A 21124-nucleotide genomic window follows, 5' to 3' on the forward strand; every position below is an offset into this window, starting at 1 on the left:
GGAGTGCTGACATGTGGATTTGTGACCATCATTCCCACCATAGCCCATTCCAGACCTTGGCTGTGTTATCACAGAGATAGGGACATCTGTTTCACATTGAGGAGAAATGAAAAAAAAATAAAGGACAGTTCACTGTTAGACTTTTCCCACACACTTTATTAGCTGATTCACAAGGCCTTAAAGCCATTGGGATGCAGATAACACTGTGGTACATTAAAAATAAGGAAGGGAAAATGAATGTGCTTGACTTAGGTGCATTTGATATTTATAGTTTTCCTCAATTTCTAATTGAAGTTGAATAATTTTGTTTTCTCTAATATGATATTCAGTATATGTCCCCAATCAGTTGTGACTTAGTTGGGAGCACTTTCGTCTCTGAGTCAGAAGGTTGTGGGTTCAGGTCCCAATCCAGGGACTTGAGTACAAAAATCTAGGCTGTTCTGAGGGAATGCTGCAATGTCGATGGTACTGTCTTTCAGATGAGACTTTAAATCGAGGCCTCGTCTGCTCTTTCTGGTGGACACAAAAGATCCCATGGCACTATTTTGAAGAGGAGTAGGGGAGTTATCCCCATAGTTCTGGCCAATATTTATCCCTCAATCAATATAACTAAAGAAAAAGATTATCTGGTCATTATCACATTGCTGTTTGTGGGAGCTTGCTAGACATAAATTATCTGCCGCATTTTCTACATTACAACAGTGACTACACTTTAAAAAACTATTTAATTGACTGTAAAGTGCTTTGGAATGTCCTGAGGTCGTGAAAGGCGCTATATAAATGCAAGTCTTTTGATTCAATCCATTAATATTTTTTCTCACTGACCAGAGATTTTGGGAAATGGAACGTGGGACAAAGTTCAAAAGTTATTTGCACAAAATTAGAGATATGGCCAAATTTCACACCTTTATCCTTGTCCAAAAGCAACCGCGGTTAAGGAAAGCTCGAGGCAGAGAAGGCCCCAGATTTCCTTGTGGGGCCTAGAGAATCACCCCGTCCTCCAGACCCACAAGGAAATATACATCCTTCTATAAAAAACATCTTCTGCTCCTACTTGGAGCCTGTAGCGAGGGCCTCACATGCTGCCTCAACAGGCCTGATAAAATGACATGAAGCAAACAGGATACCATGCTGCCCCAATTTGAACCCTTCACACTCTGCCTCCCCTTACCCCGAGAGTTAAAATCAGGCCTAAGATTTCTTCAAAACATTCATTTTTTAGGGTGGTCACACAGAAGCTACTTTATCGTTCACTAATATTCATGTAGGCATGTCAGTAAATCAGAACAAAAACATATCTGTAAATAGATAATTTTGCTGGCTCTAAATTTTCCAAGAAAACATTTGAGACTTGTAATGTAGTTCCGTTCCTAATCTACTGTATAATAATGGTTAGCTGTATGGTTAAATATAGACTAGCTGGAGATTTACTAAAAAGCTCCAAAGCTCCAACCCCACTGACCTCAGGTTCCAAACTATAACTTCTGCTGCATCATGTGGCACTACTATTTTTCACATCTTCTGAGGCTACTCAGAAATTAAATTACACTGGCTTGACTAGTATTGTACCACTGACTAAGATCAGAAAATAGGGTGAGCTGGTCAGGAGGGATCGCATTGAATTTATAGCTCCTATGAATCATCAGGAAGAAAACAACCGTAGTCATTCATTCCTAGTTTCATTGAAGTCTGTAGAGCTGAAGATCCACACAACAGACAAAAACTGTCTTCATCCATGTTTATACAAGTAATCAATTCAGTGATCCAGTTAGACTTCGTGAATTAAAATCAATCCAAAACACCCTTTTAGATCACTATAAAAGATTTCCAATTATCCGAGGAAAAACAGAATGGAGATATGAGATTTTCTTTAACCTCAGGCTTCCAGGCCGTTATTGGTTGCAACCCTTCAGGCTCTAACAATGAAGGGGTTAAATGAAGCGACCCTGATGTTGTGTTAATTAACTTGACTTTGATCTCTTCTGTGCCATAATTTTCATTATAGCAACCCGTGTCAGATTTGGAATATAACTGCATCAATGATGCTTGTTTACATCAGAACCAATACATAATACTTTCTGATGCCATATTGTCCCTTAAATCCACCCTTCCAGGCTTCTGTATTTCTATTCAAATTAATAGGCAACTGCCACTGGTGCGTTAAATTGCTTCTTGTTTTGTGGAAAAGACACAACTGGTAAAGTTATTACTGTATTTATGCTCTGGAACACATTTAGAAAAAAAGCTATTTTAATTTTTGATATGCAAAATCTATTCAAAAGTAAATTTAACATATTTTTGTCCATAAAATAATGCATGTATTATTTGCAGCATTTAATTAATGTATGGTTTCATACCAGACAGAATTACATACACAAACTAGACCCTGAGGACTTCCTACAACTGCGTGGAAAAGAAAGTATTTAACATTCGGAATTTGTCCACAGCTGATAATTTATTGGAACTCATCTGTAACAAGTCCTGGCACTGATTTATAAGTTGATTTGAAAAATAAATAAAAGTGATAGAAACCTGCATTTGGTTTTAATGATAGACTGTTGCAGCGTGAAAAGTAAGGATATGAAACATTGCGAGGAAATTAGATATTATGCCCTGAAGACAACTACAGCTACTAGCCCATTAATTATTAGATATTTATTATTAAAAATTTCTCTTCATGAGTGACTGCAGAATGTTCAGGCAACTCAAGCTGTTGAATTCTGACATGAATGAAGTGGATGGAGCTCATTTGTTTCTTGCATGCTGACAGAGCAAATCTCCAACAAAGGTTCATCACCTATTCTGTTGAAATATATGGTGCCAGTAAGATTACATAAAAAAGTGATAATAGCATTAACCAGCTAGGTTTGTTATTGCACATTATTTGTAAGGAGAAGTGGAGGAGAAGGTTTTATTACATCTTTTTTTTAAAAAGAAAGCATAAAGTCCTTGCAGGACTCAAATTGATCACCTTTACTTACAGTAAAATATTGTATAGCGCATTCTTTACCATTTTATTGCTTCGGAACTTGAATCCATTGAACTTGGAAAAGAAAATCAGGCTTGATCAATTTTAACATTTAGATTTATTTGAGTAAGGTGGCGGGGAGTTGTGAAGAAGGAAAGCAGAAGCAAAGGGAGCGTCTGCACGCTCAACCAAACTCAAGACTCACTCACTGAGCCCTGCAAATTCAAGGATTTCGGAGAATGGCTCTTTAACAAATGAACTTTGCAGGCTCCATTCCCAAGTCCAAGGACAAAAAAAAAAGCCTTTGCCTGAAATAACCAAGTAATGGATGGGCTGCCATCCCTCCCTGCTGTGGCAATTTTGATAGGACGACATATTATATACCACCCTATTTGTAGTTGTGATGAGCTTCAGACATCTGCCATTATTTATTACAAGAGACCAGTGGGGGAAAAAAACATAGGTCACTGATCCAACTGATGCAGTTGACATTAATAAAGGAGGGTGGCCTCTTTACAGCGCCCCCATGAACATTGCCGAGTACGTGTTTAAAATTTAGTTTTTGTATTGCAACAAAAGAAAACCTTTATTCTTAAGTGACTCTAAAATTCGTTTTTAAAAAGCTGCACTGAAAAAGGAATTGTCACTTATTGAAAGGTTCAGTTCTCAACAGAGAATAGTTAAAAATCTGAAACCATGGAACTGCTAAAGGTACAACCTATATCACTTTTTGACAATAGAACTTTCAAATGTATTTTGTGCACCAGTGGCATCTAGTGGTAATGCATAGTATAAAATATCCTTTTAACTGGTCAGAAAGGAAAAAACATGGCACCATCTTAAAATAATCTTAACCTCTTCACTCTTGTACAGAACCTTTTCTGATACCATTTTGAAATAGTTTAATACATCAGTCTTTATTTTTGTAAGAATTTTACATGCTCTACTGGCAGAAAAGTCAGTAACAAGAGGACACAGATTTAAGATAATTGGCAAAAGAACCAGAGGCGAGTGATTTCTTTTTATCCAGTGAGCTGTTATGAACTGGAATACACTGGCTGAAAGGGTGGTGGAAGCAGATTCAGTGGAAATATTCGAGGAAATTGGATATATATTTGAAAAGGAAAAATATTGCAGGGCTATGAGGAAAAAGCAGGGGAGTGGATCGCTCTTTCAAAGAGCCAGCACAGGCACAATGGGTTGAATGGCCTCCTTCTGTGCTGTTTGATTCTTTGCACCTTACCAATTCAATCAGGACAGTAAAATTCTCTAAATAGTGCATTGATAATACAGTACTATCAGTATGATTCACAGAATGAATGCTATGCTTGTGTAACACTCCAGTTGACACCATAGCTGAGGATGAAACAGGCAAATTCAAGCAAAGGTTAGACTTAAACCTACATTTTTAAAAATAGACAGGAAAGCACTCTACTTTGTGTAACTGGACTACTTGCGCAATTACTTGACAAACAAAATTATCTTGAAGACTGGCCTTTCACCTCTGGAAACTGGATTCAAATCTCGACTGATGGAATGAAACCCTGGTGTCATCTATGAAATGTGTTCCGAAAGCCTCAATCCATTTGCTATCGGGCATGTCCCTAATTTGGCATCAACTGTCAATGACGCTCAGACAGGTTTCAGGCTGGTTGGTGAGAGAAATGGAATTAATGTCACTGCTACAACTGGCAGTATAAAGACTTGCATTTATATCGCGCCTTTCAGGACGGCCGAATGTCTGAAAGCACTTTACAGCCAATGAAGTATTTTAGAAGTGTAGTCACTGTTGTAATGCGACAGCCAATTTGCACACAGCAAGCTCCCACAAACAGCAATGTGATAATGACCAGATAATCTGTTTTTGTTATGTTGATTGAGGGATAAATATTGGCCAGGACACCGGGGATAACTCTCCTGCTCTTCTTTGAAATAGTGCCATGAGATCTTTTATGTCCACCTGAGAGAGCAGACGGGGCCTCGGGGGGTTTAATGTCTCATCCGAAAGATGGCACCTCAAACAGTGCAGCACTCCCTCAGCACTGCATTGGAATGTCAACCTAGATTTATGTGCTCAAGTCCGTGGAGTGGGACTCGAACCCACAACCTTGACTCAGAGACGAGTGTGCTACCAACTGAGCCACAGCTGACACTAGTAGTGGTCACGCTAACGTTGGGAGTGAGGTACATTGTAGAGGCACGGCAGAAGTTTTGCTGTGCATTTGACGATACCCCACATGACAGTACTCGAAATTGAAGTGGAGAGCATTCCATTCCCCCAGCAGTAACATCGTTCACCTTGATGAGCACAAAAGAATAATTAGTATGTATAATTTAATTGTGTTGTTATGGAAGAGGTTCTTTTCTAAATGCCTAGAGGTTATTGGCTATGAAACTTGAATATCGAAAAATGACCCACCTAGTTGAACACATAGAGTAGTTGAAAGAGAGCTTCAATTTTATTTCATTGGCCTATTATTCATAATTCTTGATTCTCAGTTAAGCGTGCTTGAAATGAAATGTTGTAAAACTGTAGCAATGCATTCTATTATTGTATTATCAGTTTTAAGACGACAATAATGAATGATAAGCGAGACATTCGATTTTTTTTAAGCCAACTTGAAAATATTTCAAGTGTATTGGCCTCTGCTTCAAATAGTTTATCTATATTTCCCTCAAAAGATGGAACAACAGCCAGTGATCAACTGCAATCTACAAAATATGTGACAATCTTCAATGTGAGCAATTGGGCAATGATACAAGTAGTGTTTTTCCAACTCTCAAGAGTACAGTTTCTTCATTTTCTTTTACAAAATGAGTGATCACTGAAGAAAATGTTATTCAAGGACAAAGGGACATCATAAATAGAAACACAAGGTAATTTATATTCAAGCTTTTCTAAAAGGAGAAATATAGTTTTGAAGTTATGAAGATTAAAAAAAACACTCCAAAATATCACTGGAATAAGATTCAATATCAAATTTAACTTTTTATTCATTTCCCCCATCAGTCTTGATCAAAAAGCCAAAAAATATATTTAAAAAGCAAGAAACACGGCCAAGGGTTTGAAATACCTTTATGTGTAATAAGGCATATTTGTGAAACATTGTTGGTGCTTATTTGTACTTGAACTGCAGTGATATAAAAACAAAATCAGGATTCCCTCTATAGTGGCTGTGCAACTTTTATATTGTGACTTTTGCACACATCATTCTGAATTTACTATTCCTTTAGATTACATTTTTTTTAAATTAAGAAAATTAGGTGGTTAATGTGAATTTTGGTCAAATCATCAGCCAGTCAGAATGCAGGATTCCACCAGAACACAATCTAATAAATTCAATCATCCACAACCTGAGTTACCCTATGATTTACATACTGAAAATATTCAGCACTCTAAAATGTAGCAGCATACACCCAGATATAATTGGTAGCATGTATGTCTCTACCATTTCCAGCTTATCTACATGTAGCTGCGTTTCCATATTGGCCTCAAATATAATGTTGTTTATTGACTGTTAAAGATCCAGCCACAGGGAAGAGTTTTGTGGGTACTTTAAACCCAATGAAACATAAACCTGTTTGTATTCTGCATTACTCTGTTTAAACAATGATAACTATGTAAGTGGAGAATATTACCATCTTTCAAACTTACATAAATCCAAGGTAAAAAGATTGGAACTGCAAAAAATTCTAAAATTTAGCAATATGCTTTACTCAGTTTCTTTTTTATAAGAAGACATGTTAAAATACAATTTGTCATTTAAAAAAAATCAAAGGATTAAAAAGGAATTGTGCAAAAACAGAATAACTTCAAAGGTCACAACACAAAGTTGGTTTTGTGATGGGATAGTTAGGGCACTAGTGGGATGAGTTTGGACTTTAATGGTACCTGACTTTTCTTATATTCTTAATAAAAAGATGAACAGTACACTCCACTTGAGGCGTGTGCACTAGAAATTGTTTTGGCAAAATACAGTAATCATGTCTTAACATGGCACTTTCTTTTGCACTGAAATAAATTAAGTACAACAAAGAAATATTTATCTATTTAAGGACACTATCCAATGAAAATTTCATAACATACCTCATCATAACCACAATGTTTAATGCACTTTTTCCAATTGCATGTCCCACTCTAGGTGCATTGATTTAGGAACTCAGTACAATCAAGATGCATTAAATGTACTAAAGAGGTATATACAATTGTACAATCATGATAAATAACCACTTTAAATACCACTAACACACGATTATTTCAGCAAAATTGCACACGTACGCATATACAAAATGATTTAAAAAAAACATATTTGGCCACAATTGGTCCCAGTCTGTAATTTCCACTGAACAAAAAAAAATGCTTAATACACATCTGATTCATTTACAAAGCAACAAACCACTAGCCCCTGCTGGAAATTTAAACCGAGACAAAAGTACTCAATGGCCAAGTGATATGACTGAAATTGTAACTCGGGAATTTCATACACATTATTAGTAAACAATCTTTGTGATATTATGGACAACATTGACAAAGTCTTGTATTGTTCCCTTTTACCACATCTGTACAGTTCATATTTTCCATTTTTGACTGATCAAATTTTCTTTTTTGGTAGAAGTCCTCAGTCGCACAAGCATCAGGCGTACTTTACACAGACCCACTGCTGCAGAATGTCCTGATACAGCCAACTAATGACTGCTTGGTCTGATCAAATCACAATAAAGGAAATCACTGTGGACTCTACACAGTCTGGGACATTGATCTCGTTTGCCTGTTCTGGATTCTATTCCAAAGATCCAGCAGTGATGGCAGTTTCATTTGGTCCATATTTTTGCTGTAAATATTTAGGAAGATACCAAGGAGGACCAGAAGACCTGCCCATATATAGCTTGAAGAGAAAAAAATGTAATTAGTAATGTAACTATTTGTAGGATTTCTAGTGACCTACCACATAGTTGCAGTTTTAATACTGAGAATACCATCTCGATGTCAGTGAGCACCAGAGGTTTTCTGATCTCATCAAAAATTGATTCAGTTGTATCTCCCAGGTCAGTCTTTCAACTGAGGTTTGATTGCATCAAAAAATTATAAAACACTTAAGGCCAGGTTTCAACCAATCAAAACTATGTTTAAGGTGCTCCCACCTCCAAAATGAATGGCGAGAGTCGGGATGGGAACACGCAAAACAACATAAGAATAAAAGTGGGAGCGGGGGATTAATAGGGCAGTGTAATTCCAATTGCACTGAAAAAGTGTGTACTTCATATGTGTACAGGTACAAAATTAATCCCAACAATGTGATATGTTTATTTCTGAATTTGTGTGAGCTGAAAACACAGAACCTATGCGAAGTTTTTTTTCTAATTAACAAGAATTCAATTTGATGTTCAATTTCTACTTGCAGGAGTGCTCTCTCGTTGGGTGTACTCTAACTACAATACATACAATATTTAAGATGTAGAAACTATCACAGGTGTCCTGTGATACAATATTTAAATAGTGAGCAAATCTGACCACATACACACAAAAGTAACAATTGCATATGTGTTATGTCCTGACTGTCAGGTGGAAAGTTATAAAGAATGTTATCCAGGGATCAGTCATGGGACCTATATTATATTCATCTATTAAAATTAAGAGATTTAGTCAAGAATATAATAAGCAAAATCTTCAATTTTCTGATGTTACTTAATTAGGAGGCAAAACAACTCATAATACAACCAGATTCAGAAGGATTTGCATATTTTAGGATATGTATAACATAATTAGTTTGGGAGCAATAGACCAAAAGGAAGACAATGTGTTCAATTGAATAGTGGTGCAGCTTGCCAATTAAAAAGGTCCAGGAGTTATAGTGACTTAACTGCAGTAAGGAAAACAATGTACTGGATTGCATTACCAAGGAATAAAGTATAAATCTCAAAGGAGTGTATTGCTGCTGGAGAAGATGTTCGTCAGTCCCGACCTGGAGTAGTGTGTGCTGTTTTGGTTACTTGGTTATAGGACCAAGTTGTTTTTGTCTTTTGAGCAACAAAGGTGATTCAAGGCATGAATAATTCAAGTTGGCAGAAAAGGTTACGAAAGTTGGACTTTGTTTCTTTGGAAAAGAGACTTCGAGGTAACAACTGAAGTGTTCAAGATTCTGAAGGGAATTGACAAAATTGATCCAGGCAAATTGTTCACTATGGTGAAGGGTCCAAATACCACAGGACAAATTTAAAATAAGGAAGTTAGGAGTAAGAAGTGGCCGGGTGAAACTTATTTATCCTAAGGGCAAGAAACTTGGAATAAGTTACTATGGAAAGCCAATGATTAGATGTGTCTCTAGAGAAAAAGGAGGAATTGAGAGCTATTGAGAGATTACAGGTAGGTAGGACTGATTTAGAAAAAAAGTTTGAGCACAGGGAACTGTTAAGCATCTCACTGCTTGTTTGGCCAGGACCATCCAATCTATTTGGGCATTAGCTTGTAGAGTTATTTGGAATAGAGTGGGAAGAACCTTAGTTCTAATATCATACTGTATTACTACTCCTGAGATCTCATCCACTGTATAGAAGTATATGTAATTTCAAACTATTAGCAAGCTACTTTCTGGTTAGATTGTTCATGTTGTTCACTTGAAATGAAGATTTACTTACTGAAAGGTAAAAGGCTTTGAAAAGAAGAGAAATGAAAGTCCAATAGACATTGCTTTTCTTCCAGTGGTTACTGCAAAGAAACAAACACAGATGTTCACCTCTATCCAGAAACACACAACTTTTTAAGCCACCAAGACGATAGAAAAAAACAGGAGTAATTTTCCAAATATTTCTGTGAAAAGCTTCAAATCCGTTGGCAGATAATTAACAATTTGAGATATACATGCTTGAGAAGTGAATGAATAGCACTATAACAAACATCTTGCTGGCAGATGAAATTTCTAAAAGAGCCAGTGTTTATAGTTTGCAATAGCAGGTTCAACTGTACAACCTATTTCAACCCCACAACCTATTTCAACCCCACTTCAATGTGAAACAGTATTAGTTGGACTGCATGATTAAAGAGCCATGGACATTTTCAGCAGTGTTTGTGCCAGCTTTTTGCTCGGATAATCTCTATGGCTTTAAATGCCCTTTTGATACTAAGGAACCCAAAACTGTACATAGTATTCTAACTGTGGCCTAACGAATATTTTGTGCAAATGTATTACTTCTTTCCTCTTGCATTCTATGCCCTTTACAAAACATAAAATGCTGTTGACCTTTATGGCTTTATCTGCCTGCACTCACTTTAAAAGTTATGAATTTGAACCCCTTGGTGTCTTTGTTCATCCACCCCCTCAGTATCTTTACTTATTTTCCCAAAATGTATCACCTCACACTTATCCACATTAAATTGCATCTGCCACCTGCCTGGCCATTCCATTAACCTATGTCTTCCTCAAGTCTTTTACAGTCCTCTTCATTTGTCAAACACTTTACTTTTGCACTGCCAGCAAATTTCAAGATTGTACTCATTGGGGGTAGAGTTTCCCCTTCGAGTACAATCTAGGACAACATTGCATTCAAAATTGCATTTGTTTTCCAAAGTGAAGTTTACGGTCCAAGTTTCTGCGCAAACTCATTTGCATAATCACGAACATAATTGGGCAGCGTTTTCGAACACGATTGTTTATTTTTTCCCTTTGCATTGAATAATATTCCTTGCTATATTTATAAATGGTAACCTGGTGAAGTTTTATTAAAACGGCTGAAAATGGGTTTAACACAAAATTAAGCATTTTTAATATGAATGTCGAGTCCACCACTTGTGTAACCGCATTTTAAATAACTGAAAATGACTTTAATAAACTATACAGAACTATTTTCTAGTTTCATTGGTGTACACTAGTCAGTTTCTTAGTAAATTTTAATATTTAAAAACTTTTAAATGGTGCCTATTAGTATGCCTGCGCCTAAAAAAAGCTAAATTTTAAAAGCCTCCTCAAAGGGCCACAAACAGGCGCAATTGGTGCAAACTTGCAATGACGATTAATTCGATTTGGGGGCATGGCCAGTTTTATGGGTGAGACCGACTTCCAGCGGTTTGTTTTATGAACCAGCGCAAAATATTGCAGAAACTTGTTTTGCACTGACTGTAACTTGCGCTTGAAATTCCTTGATTTTTTGTGCTGGTTTGACTGATTTTGGGCACATTGCGCTGGAAACCTACCAGAAACTCTACCCTATATGTCTGTTTATACACAGGGAAAACAAAGGTGAACCTATCACTTATCCTTGGGGTTTACCACTTCCAAACCATTTCCAATCAAGGGACCCCTATTTACCCTAACCATTAATTTCCTTTCCGTTAACCAAATTTCTATTAATGTTGCTACATTTCCTCTTATACATCGTACTGAATTTTCCTAACACACCTCAAAACATCTTTTGGAAAACCATCTGAAAATCCATATAACTACACCTATCATTCTCTTTACCTATCTAGTCAGTCAAGTAAGATGGTACTATGATGCATGGGACTGCCATTCTAACATCATTGTTAATTCAAGTGACACCTTAAATCTAGTTTTTCTGCTGAGAAATACAGCTTGAACAAAAAATATTGCATACTTGAGCATGTGGGCATCTTCGCCCAGCAAATCAATGGCAGTTATTTATACAGAATACTGTAATTTGAGAATTTGAATTCATTAAAAAAAATAATAATCTGGAAATAAAAAGTGAATACGAAGCTGCTGGATATCACTGGTTCACTGTCCTTTAGGGAAGGAAACCTGCTGTCCTTACCCAGTCTGCCCTAGATGTGACTCCAGCCTCACACCACTGCGGTTGACACTTAACTGCTATCGAAAGTGGCCTAGCAAGCCACTCAGTTGAATCAATGAGAATGGGCAATAAATACTTGAGCTATGGTCCACAGGAAGGAGAGGAGAACAGAACAAAACAAAACAAAACCTGCAAAGATCAACACTACCAATCTCAGATCTGGAACAAAGGACTTCAGGATGGCAACCCTCAGACTCTCTGCTAACTTCAGGTGGATGGTACCAATTTTTTGAAGGAGAAATCAAGCTGCCGATCAGGAAACAAAGACCACATCCTTTCCCAATCAAAGTTATGAAATGTCTTACAGAACTCTGAAGGTGTCTGGGCAACTATTGGGATTCAAACAATGTGGAAGTAGTGGGCAAACCCTAAACTGTTGGGATGAGTGCTGAGTTACTCTTGGAGAAGTCACAAGCTGGAAAGTTGATTGAATCAAACCCCAAGACACAAAGTCCTACCAGTCTTGACAGAGGTAAACATGAGTTGGTCCCCAGGTGACAATATTTGGAACCTGCATATCTCCCAGTTGTTACAGGAAGCAAAATGAGTAGCCTCCAACATGGCCAGAAGATAGGGGGAATCTAAAAGCAACGAGTTTAACTCACTTGGCTACTCAGATGTTCATTTACAGGCAGCTATGGGTTTGGTTTCAAGTAGCATCATTGGCCTCCAAAGATATTTAGTGGTTCTAGGGACCAATAGTCTCTCATCGTAGAGCCATTACCCATATAAAGGGGTCACAGTCTCCCAATGGCCCTGGGAACCAACATTTCGGTTTGGTCTACTCTTGTAGTACTAAGTACTAAGCTGTATTGAACAACTGGCATCAGCTTATAACAAGCTGCTTTTATCTTTGGTTGGTCAGAGCCAACTAGTACCAAGAAGACCATCAAGAGTGTCGAGCAGTTTGTCAGACTGATGAGCAGGTATCAGCAGCTGGCAACACAGCAGGGGCCACTTGTGAGACACATAATGTTAAGTATACTGGGGACTGTAGATGGCGAGATTTTGATGAGATTAATTCATTTTGTGAAGCAGAACAGACAAAATTAAGAAACATGCATCATATAGATCATCTTCCAGCTTTGTGAAAAATTAACAAGAATACACCGTCTTTTATACGGTGCTAGAGTGGGAAAGGTCACACGCATGACAAATCACCATCATTTCACTGCTATAACATCTTAAAAGGAAGGCTGTTTGACTTTTTCATATGGTGGAACATAAGAATGTTTGGCTTATTCTTGCAGTTTCTAACAGATGCAGAGAATGAAGAATGACAGCTACTCTAAAAATTAGGTTTCTTTTTAAAAAGGTAATTGAAACTTGGGATCTAGCTTTAGCTGCTATACAGATTTTATGCAACTTTATAAAATGGGTGCATTATATTCAGTTATGCCATGTATAATTCTAATAAAAAAATTAAAAAAATTGAAATTTCTATTCAGTAAGTTTTTGTTTAAGATTACAACAACCTGGCAGGCAAAGGTTCCAATCATATTTTTTGAAATTGAAATAAGGACTTAGCTGTTTTCCAATTTTACAAATCTTGGTGATGATGAACAATATGTGAGGTATATATTACCTGTTACAGCAACAAGTGCGCCGAAGAGCTTTATCAAAGCTAGTACAAAGGAGATTCCAAAATATCCAGTCAATGAAAACATAAATGCATAACCATACGTCTGCATAAGATGCTGCAAAACAAACATAGAAACAGAAATCATAGCTCATCAATGACTCCAGAACTATACAAATTAAGTGTTTTGCACACTAGGTTATAAAACACATTCACATTGCACATTCAGGAAGGTTGAGTAAACTTTCCAAGTCAATAACATCAATTATTTGTTCTTGTCCTTCATAAAGAAAGAAAAATCAATAGCTGCCAGTCATATTTAAAAAAAAATCAATGGTGATGTACTGCAAGTATGCCTTGCTCTTATCACCAAAGATGAAACCAGTACAAGACCAAGTAATTCAGTAATTAGCGATTAGCTGATGCCAAGTTTGAGTTTTAAAAGATTGAGGATTATTGCAACAAATAATAGGAAAGGAGTTTCACGGAAAAGAAACAGTAGGAAGTTGCACAAAAATTTTTGTATTTAACAAAGTGACAATATAGCAGCAAGAGTGTGTAAACTGAATGAGGAAAGTTCAGAGCAGGGCTGAATACAATAGTATTGATAATAAAGGTGGGGGGGGGGGGGGGGGGGATATTCAGTGCCCTCCTTCTCCGGATGACCATTTGCAGATAGTTGTAGACTACTTGGACACTGATAGAATGATTATGATTGATGAATGCTCCACTATTGTATTTGGAGGACATAGGGCTACAAATGTGCAATGAACTCCCTACCAAGTTTAGGGAACGCAACCGCCTGGAAAAACTATGGACACGATATTGACTGCGACGGGTTCTGTGAGTAGGGAGAATTCTGGGTTTCCTCGCACTCTGTGGAATTTTAACTCCATCCTGGGGTGCGGGCAGGGTAGTCCGATGGTGGGCAAGGAAGAAGGTAAGCTTGGTGGGCTGGGGTTGGGGGGGGTGGGGAAAGAGAGAAAGAGAAGCACTCCTGCTCCTCCTGGCTCGCTAGCAGTGCTGTAAAAGCACTTAATATGTTTCCATGAAGCAGCCCTCACCTCCATTTAGCTACCGAGTTTCTCAATGCCCGGGAAACAATGGCTGGCCAGGATTAAACCTAGAAAACAGGTCAAATAGAATATTTAAATGGGTAATCTGCCTCCTGGGAGTAGGTTGATTGCATACCCCACCCCCATTAAAATTGGAAGTGGGCGGCTTGGGCTTAGGTTCAGAATTGTGTGTGGTTAAAATTACCCCCTATGTTTCTTTTATGACATTGCTGTTTATCCAGTGAAGTGAGTTGCTTTCTCTTGCCAATAGCTTGTCAGTCAATTCTTTCATGCACTTTTGGACTGCAGACTGACTGATGCAGAAGTCCCCTGTACCAGTCTGAAGAAAGCCAGAGTCAAAAGGTGTTAGGTCTGAAGTGACCCAGAAAGCCACTGGCAGGGACATACCATGCCTGCCCTAGAGTTTGGCTTGATGTCATCTTGCCATAGACAGGGCTAAACGATCCCACAAGCAATGGATCAGATCAAAGCTCTGCAGTCCTGCCACATCCGATCGTGAATGGCAGTGGACCATCAAACAACTAATGGGAGCAGGAGGCTCCATGAATATCCCCATCCTCAAATGATGGCGGAGCCAGCCCAGTACGCGAGTGCAAAAGACAAGGCTGACGCCTTTGCAACCATCTTCAGCTAGAAGTGCCGAGTAATGATCCATATCGGCCTCCTCCTAAGGTCCACACCATTACAGAAATTATTCTTCAGCCAATTCGATTAATTCCACGTGCTATCAAGAAACAGCTGAGCGCACCGGACACAGCAAAGGTTATGGGCCCCGAAAACAGCCCAGCTGTCGTGCTGAAGACTTGTGCTCCAGAAGTAGCTGTGCCTCTACCTAAACAGTTTCAGTACAGCTACAACACTGGTATCTATCTGACAAAGTTGAAAATTGCCCAGGTAAGTCCTGTTCACAAAAAACATCGACAGTGCTATCAAGCAGCACTTACCCATCAATAAACTGCTCACCGATGCCCAGTAAATTAACCTCAACCCACTTTCCTGCACTATCCCCATATCCTTTGATTCGTTGATTATCCAAAAATCTATCGATCGATCGATTTTGAATATACTCAAAGACTGAGCCTCCACAGTTGTCTCGGGTAGAGAAACCCAAAGATTTGAAGTTTCTCCTCATCACAGTCCTAAATGGCCGACCACTTATTCTGAGATTGTGGGAGAGTGAGGGGAGGGCGGGTGGAGAGAGGGCGAAGGGGCAAGAGCACGGTAGGGGGGGGGGGGGGGGGGAAGAGCGAGAGCGGGAGGAGAGGGAAAGCAAGGGAGTAGCGCGCAAGCACGCAGGGGGGGGGGCGGAGGGGCGCGCGAGGGAGAGGGGGAGCGCGAGGGCAAGCGTGGGCACGAGAGGGAATGGGCGCGGTGCAGAGAGAGGGTTGGCGAAGATTGGAGGGAGGGAACGAGGACATTAGCATTGATTCTATAGACGAAGATGATAACAGTCTAAACAAGCATGGTTATAATAAAGATACTAATTGCAAATATTTTGCGGGTCTTTGCTTGATCAATATTATGCACTCCACTTTGTCAAGCCAAATAAAGTGTTACTCGTAATGTAGTAATAGTCAATGTAGGGAGTTTCTATACAGCAATAGTAATCGATAAAATACTTATTATACAAATGCCCTTATTAACCATACATACTGTAGATACACAAAGTGAAAAATGCTTTTTGCATAAAGCACAAAGCCCTTCAAATGGATCATGTATTGAGTTCAGCTCATTTAAATTAATACCCAATTGGATGACCAGAAATATTGTACCTTGAATTTATTTTTAAAACTTAGTGTGAACAGGTTTCAAAGCTATCATTAGGCAGCAGTACAAAGTTAAACACACTTACCCTTGAACAAAATACAAAAGCAGGGCTCAGTCCACGGGTACAAAACAAACCCGTTAATATATACAGAAAACCTATCGAGTAGGAATATAAAACCTAAAAGCAAGAGACAAATATGTACATCAACAACCCTGGATGTGCAGCTGCTCAAAATGAAAGCAGATGTTTTGCAAGCAAACTTATACTGATATAATAAACCAGAGAATGGCGTTAGTGATAAATAATAGGCCGCAAAGGTGCCAAAAAGCAAATATCTGGAATTGTTTTAACATATATGGTTTTGACCTGACTTACTTTCTAAGCCAATGTACATTATAATACTGGAGCACTTAATTGGTAAGAGATACCTGAAAAAGCAAATTGTTGATCCCTCCTACACATTTGTCAAATAAAATAGACTCTAACCATTAGATCATGTTTGCACACAATTGGTGGTCACATACTTAACGATATACATTACAATAGGATACAACCAATTAGCTAACCTACATTTGCTTTTTTAATGCAGAGGAACCTAAATCATCCTGAGAATTTTCATAGAAGGCAAAAGACTAAAATACACTGAAGGAAGAGCGAGAGAGATATGCATGGTCAGCTGCTCGTGGGGATCAGAGGAGCCTCAAATATGGCTCTCCTTGTATTCTCAAATCTTGTGGAATTATTCCAAAGCTGGAAAAAAATTACATAGGGTGTACAGCACATTCGGCCCACCAGTCCATGCCGATTTTATTCAATGCAAGGGGGAATGGTATGTAAAAGATACTGGAGGCAGATCACTAGAGAGAAAAGACTAAATACTAGGAAGCAAATCTAGAGGACTGTTGGCCAGCTTTCCACAACTGTTGATACAGCCCAGGAAAGCTTCCATTTCTTTGACTCAGCCACATTTTCTGCCATCATTTGAGCCACTGTTTTGTTTTTGTGGTTCATTGCAGCTTTTCAGACTGTAGTCTACCCTCAAACAGTGCTGGAAGGAACTTATATTCCTTCTAACATACTGAAGGGATGACTGGTTGACATTTTTGAAGGCCATCATCAATCAAGTTAGACTGTCCTCAAGTGGAATTGAAACTTACAAAATTAGATTGTTTTATTTGTTTTTAAAGTGATCACACCATATTCAATCATTTAAAAATAAACTCAGCAAAGGACATTCTTTTAAGAGCTCCTCAATTTCACTTAAAGTTGCAAAATTGTTCAGTTCTCAAGTTTAAGTATAATTTTTTTTTGTTTTGCTACACACTCAATAACTGAATTTCCCAAGCTGTACAGACCAAAGACTTTTCTTTAAGCACTTGGAAGACTGATATTCAGCAAGAATGCAATGCTGATTAATATAACATACTCTGATTTTCTTTGAGAAAATAGGACTGCAATTATATACATCAAACTAACCAGTAAACTGAGGGCAGCTAAAGTAACATTATAGTACAGGGGATGGTCAGGCAGCAGCAGCCACCCACCCGCATCATTTGAGCTTCCACACAAAAATACCAGCTCTAGTCTGAGCATAGCAGCAAAGGTGACATCCATGGTCTGCAAAAGGGAAGCTAATATAATAAGGGAGAAATATTGGAGGTAAGGGAGAAAGAGGAAACAAAACAATTGCTACAACTGTTCAAATATAAGGACAAAAATATATTACAAAAGGTACAAAAGGAAATCCTTATATTTGCATAACTGAACAATGAACAAAGTTTGTTAATTGTTCAGTTATGCAAACACTTTTTCAAAATTACTGCAGAGAGGATGAGTTAAATTGCATTTTCATCGCCCCATTATTACTCTCAACCACAGTAGTTGATCAGATAGAATCTACCATATTTCTAAAAGTATTTGTTGGTATGTTTCATACTAGCTAATCCAGAAAGCACGAGCTGGCTAAAGAGATCAAGGAGTATGGAGAGAAAGCAGGAAAGGAGTACTGAGGGAATGAACAGCCATGATCTTATTGAATGGTGGTGCAGGCTCGAAGGGCCGAATGGCCTATTCCTGCACCTATTTTCTATGTTTTTATGCTTCTATGTAACTTATGTGCGGGGTCATTTGCGCTGCGAGAGGTCTTGGGAGGTGGAACAAAAACTCAAAAAAACATTCAAACAACATTTACAAGACCCAGGCAAATAATCGCTGCAAAAAAATAAAACATTTAACTTACCTTTTTTGCAGGTTTTCTAACTTACCGCTGCTGGCAGGGCTGCACTGACAGGTTTTATTTGTCGCTGTGCTGGGTGCGGCGTACGGGTCGGGTGAGTGCTGGAACTCGGACGGTAACGCAATCCGCGTCGATACACGTCTGCTGCAGCTCTCCCCGGTGGTACTTCCCATCGGCGCCGCCAACAAGGAGCCGAGGATCGCACCCCAGCTCTGCGACCGGGTTTTCGCCGCGGCAGCGAAAACCCGGTTGCAAACCACCCAAAAATCCAGCCCTTTGAACCTGATTTAACTTGTCTTTTCTCTTGTTGACTTGCTGTATATTTCGGCAATTTCTGTTTTTCCCCATAATTTCTAAGCACCAGACCATTTTTTGTATAACTGCATATTTCTTGAAGGAACAATGGGAATGATAGGCCAATCTGGGTAAGGATGATAATACTAGGGGTAACATAAAACACATTCTGGAAATCTACTCTAGTGTTGTCCAATACGGTAGCCACTAGTCACACGTTGGTAATCTAGATGTGACTACTTGCATTTTTGATTAGTAAATACTACATGAGTAATTGACAGAGTCGTTGGGCATATGATCCCAACAGTCACATTCGCAGAGCATATATGCATGTGTACTTTAACCTTTTTGTGCATTTGTTTGTAAAATAGTAAGTTAAAAAGCAGAGTGCACGAGTGTTTTGATTGTTGTGCATGCTTGGTTACTGCTTATTGGTTTTCTGTTAAAATGTGTGTAACATGGTGAAAAAGCCAGACTTCAGCACCATGGAAACCCCAGTAACATTGTGTGGAGAGGGGAGCTGCCATTGTGATCAGCTCGACCAATAAGAATAACCACTCCAGGCAAAGGGAAGAAAGCCAGCCCAACCAATAACAAGGAGCTCCAACAAGGCACATCATTGGTAAAGGGCAGGCAGTATCCAACCGCGTCCTAGATAGAGAGCAGGGTGGGTCTGGTGCGAGTTCACATTCACAGCAAACACACTGATAAAGTCAAAATACCGCTTGGAACTACTTTGAGTAGATACAAGAATAAGTCATACATAGATACAAGAATAAGGCACTGACTCACTATCTCTAAGCTGTCCTGGGAACCAATACAGGGAGACAGAGGGAAACAAAAAGGAGACAAAAACAAAAAACGGAAAAGAGATGAGTAAAAATGGAGGGCAGAGAAACCAAAGGAAAGAAACAAAAAGGGCCACTGAATATAAAAGGGCTGCAGGAGGGGTAAAAAACAAAAATCATGGTTTAAAAATGAGGATGAAAACACTCTACCTATATGCACGCAGCATTCGAAATAAAGTAAATGAGTTGACGGCACAAATCATTACAAATGGGTATGATTTGGTGGCCATTACAGAAACATGGTTGCAAGGTGGCCAAGACTGGGAATTAAACATACAGGGGTATCTGACGATTCAGAAAGATAGGCAAGAAGGGAAAGGAGGTGGGGTAGCTCTGTTAATAAAGGATGATATCAGGGCAGTTGTGAGGGATGATATTGGCTCCAATGAACAAAATGTTGAATCATTGTGGGTGGAGATTAGAGATAGTAAGGGGAAAAAGTCACTGGTCGGCATAGTTTATAGACCCCCAAATAATAACTTCACCGTGGGGCAGGCAATAATCAAGGGAATAATGGAGGCATGTGAAAAAGGAACGACAGTAGTCATGGGGGATTTTAACCTACATATCGACTGGTCAAATCAAATCGCAGGGGGTAGCCTGGAGGAGGAATTCATAGAATGCATACGGGACTGTTTCTTAGAACAGTATGTAACAGAGCCTACAAGGGAGCAAGCCATCTTGGATCTGGTCCTGTGTAATGAGACAGGAAAAATAAACAATCTCCTCGTAAAAGATCCTCTCGGAATGAGTGATCACAATATGGTTGAATTTGTAATACAGATTGAGGATGAGGAAGTTGTATCAGAAACGAGGGTACTATGCTTAAACAAAGGGGACTACAGTGGGATGAGGGCAGAGTTGGCTAAAGTAGACTGGAAACAAGGACTAAACGGTGGCACAATTGAGGAACAATGGAGGACTTTTAAGGAGCTCTTTCATAGTGCTCAAAAAAAAAATATTCCAGTGAAAAAGGGCGGCAAGAGAAGTGATAACCAGCCGTGGATAACCAAGGAAATAAAGGAGAGTATCAAATTAAAAACCAATGCGTATAAGGTGGCCAAGGTTAGTGGGAAACTAGAAGATTGGGAAAATTTTAAACGACAGCAAAGAATGACTAAGAAAGCAATAAAGAAAGGAAAGATAGATTACAAAAGTAAACTGGCGCAAAACATAAAAACAGATAGTAAAAGCTTTTACCGATATATAAAACGGAAGAGAGTGACTAAAGTAAATGTTGGTCCCTTAGAAGATGAGAAGGGAGATTTAATAATGGGAAATGTGGAAATGGCTGAGACCTTAAACAATTATTTTGCTTCCGTCTTCACAGTGGAAGACACAAAAACAATGCCAAAATTTGCAGGCCACAGGAATGTGGGAAGGGAGGACCTTGAGACAATCACTATCACTAGGGGAGTAGTGCTGGACAGGCTAATGGGACTGAAGGTAGACAAGTCCCCTGTCCTGATGAAATACATCCCAGGGTATTAAAAGAGATGGCTGAAGTTATAGCAGATGCATTTGTTATAATCTACCAAAATTCTCTGGAC

The 21124-nt window shown here is 38.7% G+C and overlaps 1 protein-coding gene across 2 annotated transcripts in view; it reads right to left on the bottom strand.

The window, feature by feature from the left end:
- Window positions 1-7006: 7006 nt before the first annotated feature.
- slc35b3 (solute carrier family 35 member B3) overlaps window positions 7007-21124 on the bottom strand; it is a 43449-nt gene continuing 29331 nt past the window's right edge. Inside the window, exons 6-9 of one of the 2 annotated variants that reach the window (XM_070888561.1) lie at window positions 16281-16373; window positions 13359-13470; window positions 9605-9674; window positions 7007-7854 (exon numbers count right to left, since the gene is read on the bottom strand). In XM_070888561.1, coding sequence (XP_070744662.1) covers window positions 7707-7854; window positions 9605-9674; window positions 13359-13470; window positions 16281-16373 — 423 coding nt within the window. In that variant the 3' untranslated portion in view covers window positions 7007-7706. The remainder of the gene's footprint in view (window positions 7855-9604; window positions 9675-13358; window positions 13471-16280; window positions 16374-21124) is intronic. The other variant, XM_070888562.1, reaches the window with a different exon arrangement.

The sequence above is a fragment of the Pristiophorus japonicus genome, chromosome 1 (assembly GCF_044704955.1).
Source record: "Pristiophorus japonicus isolate sPriJap1 chromosome 1, sPriJap1.hap1, whole genome shotgun sequence".
Taxonomy (NCBI): Eukaryota; Metazoa; Chordata; class Chondrichthyes; family Pristiophoridae; genus Pristiophorus; species Pristiophorus japonicus.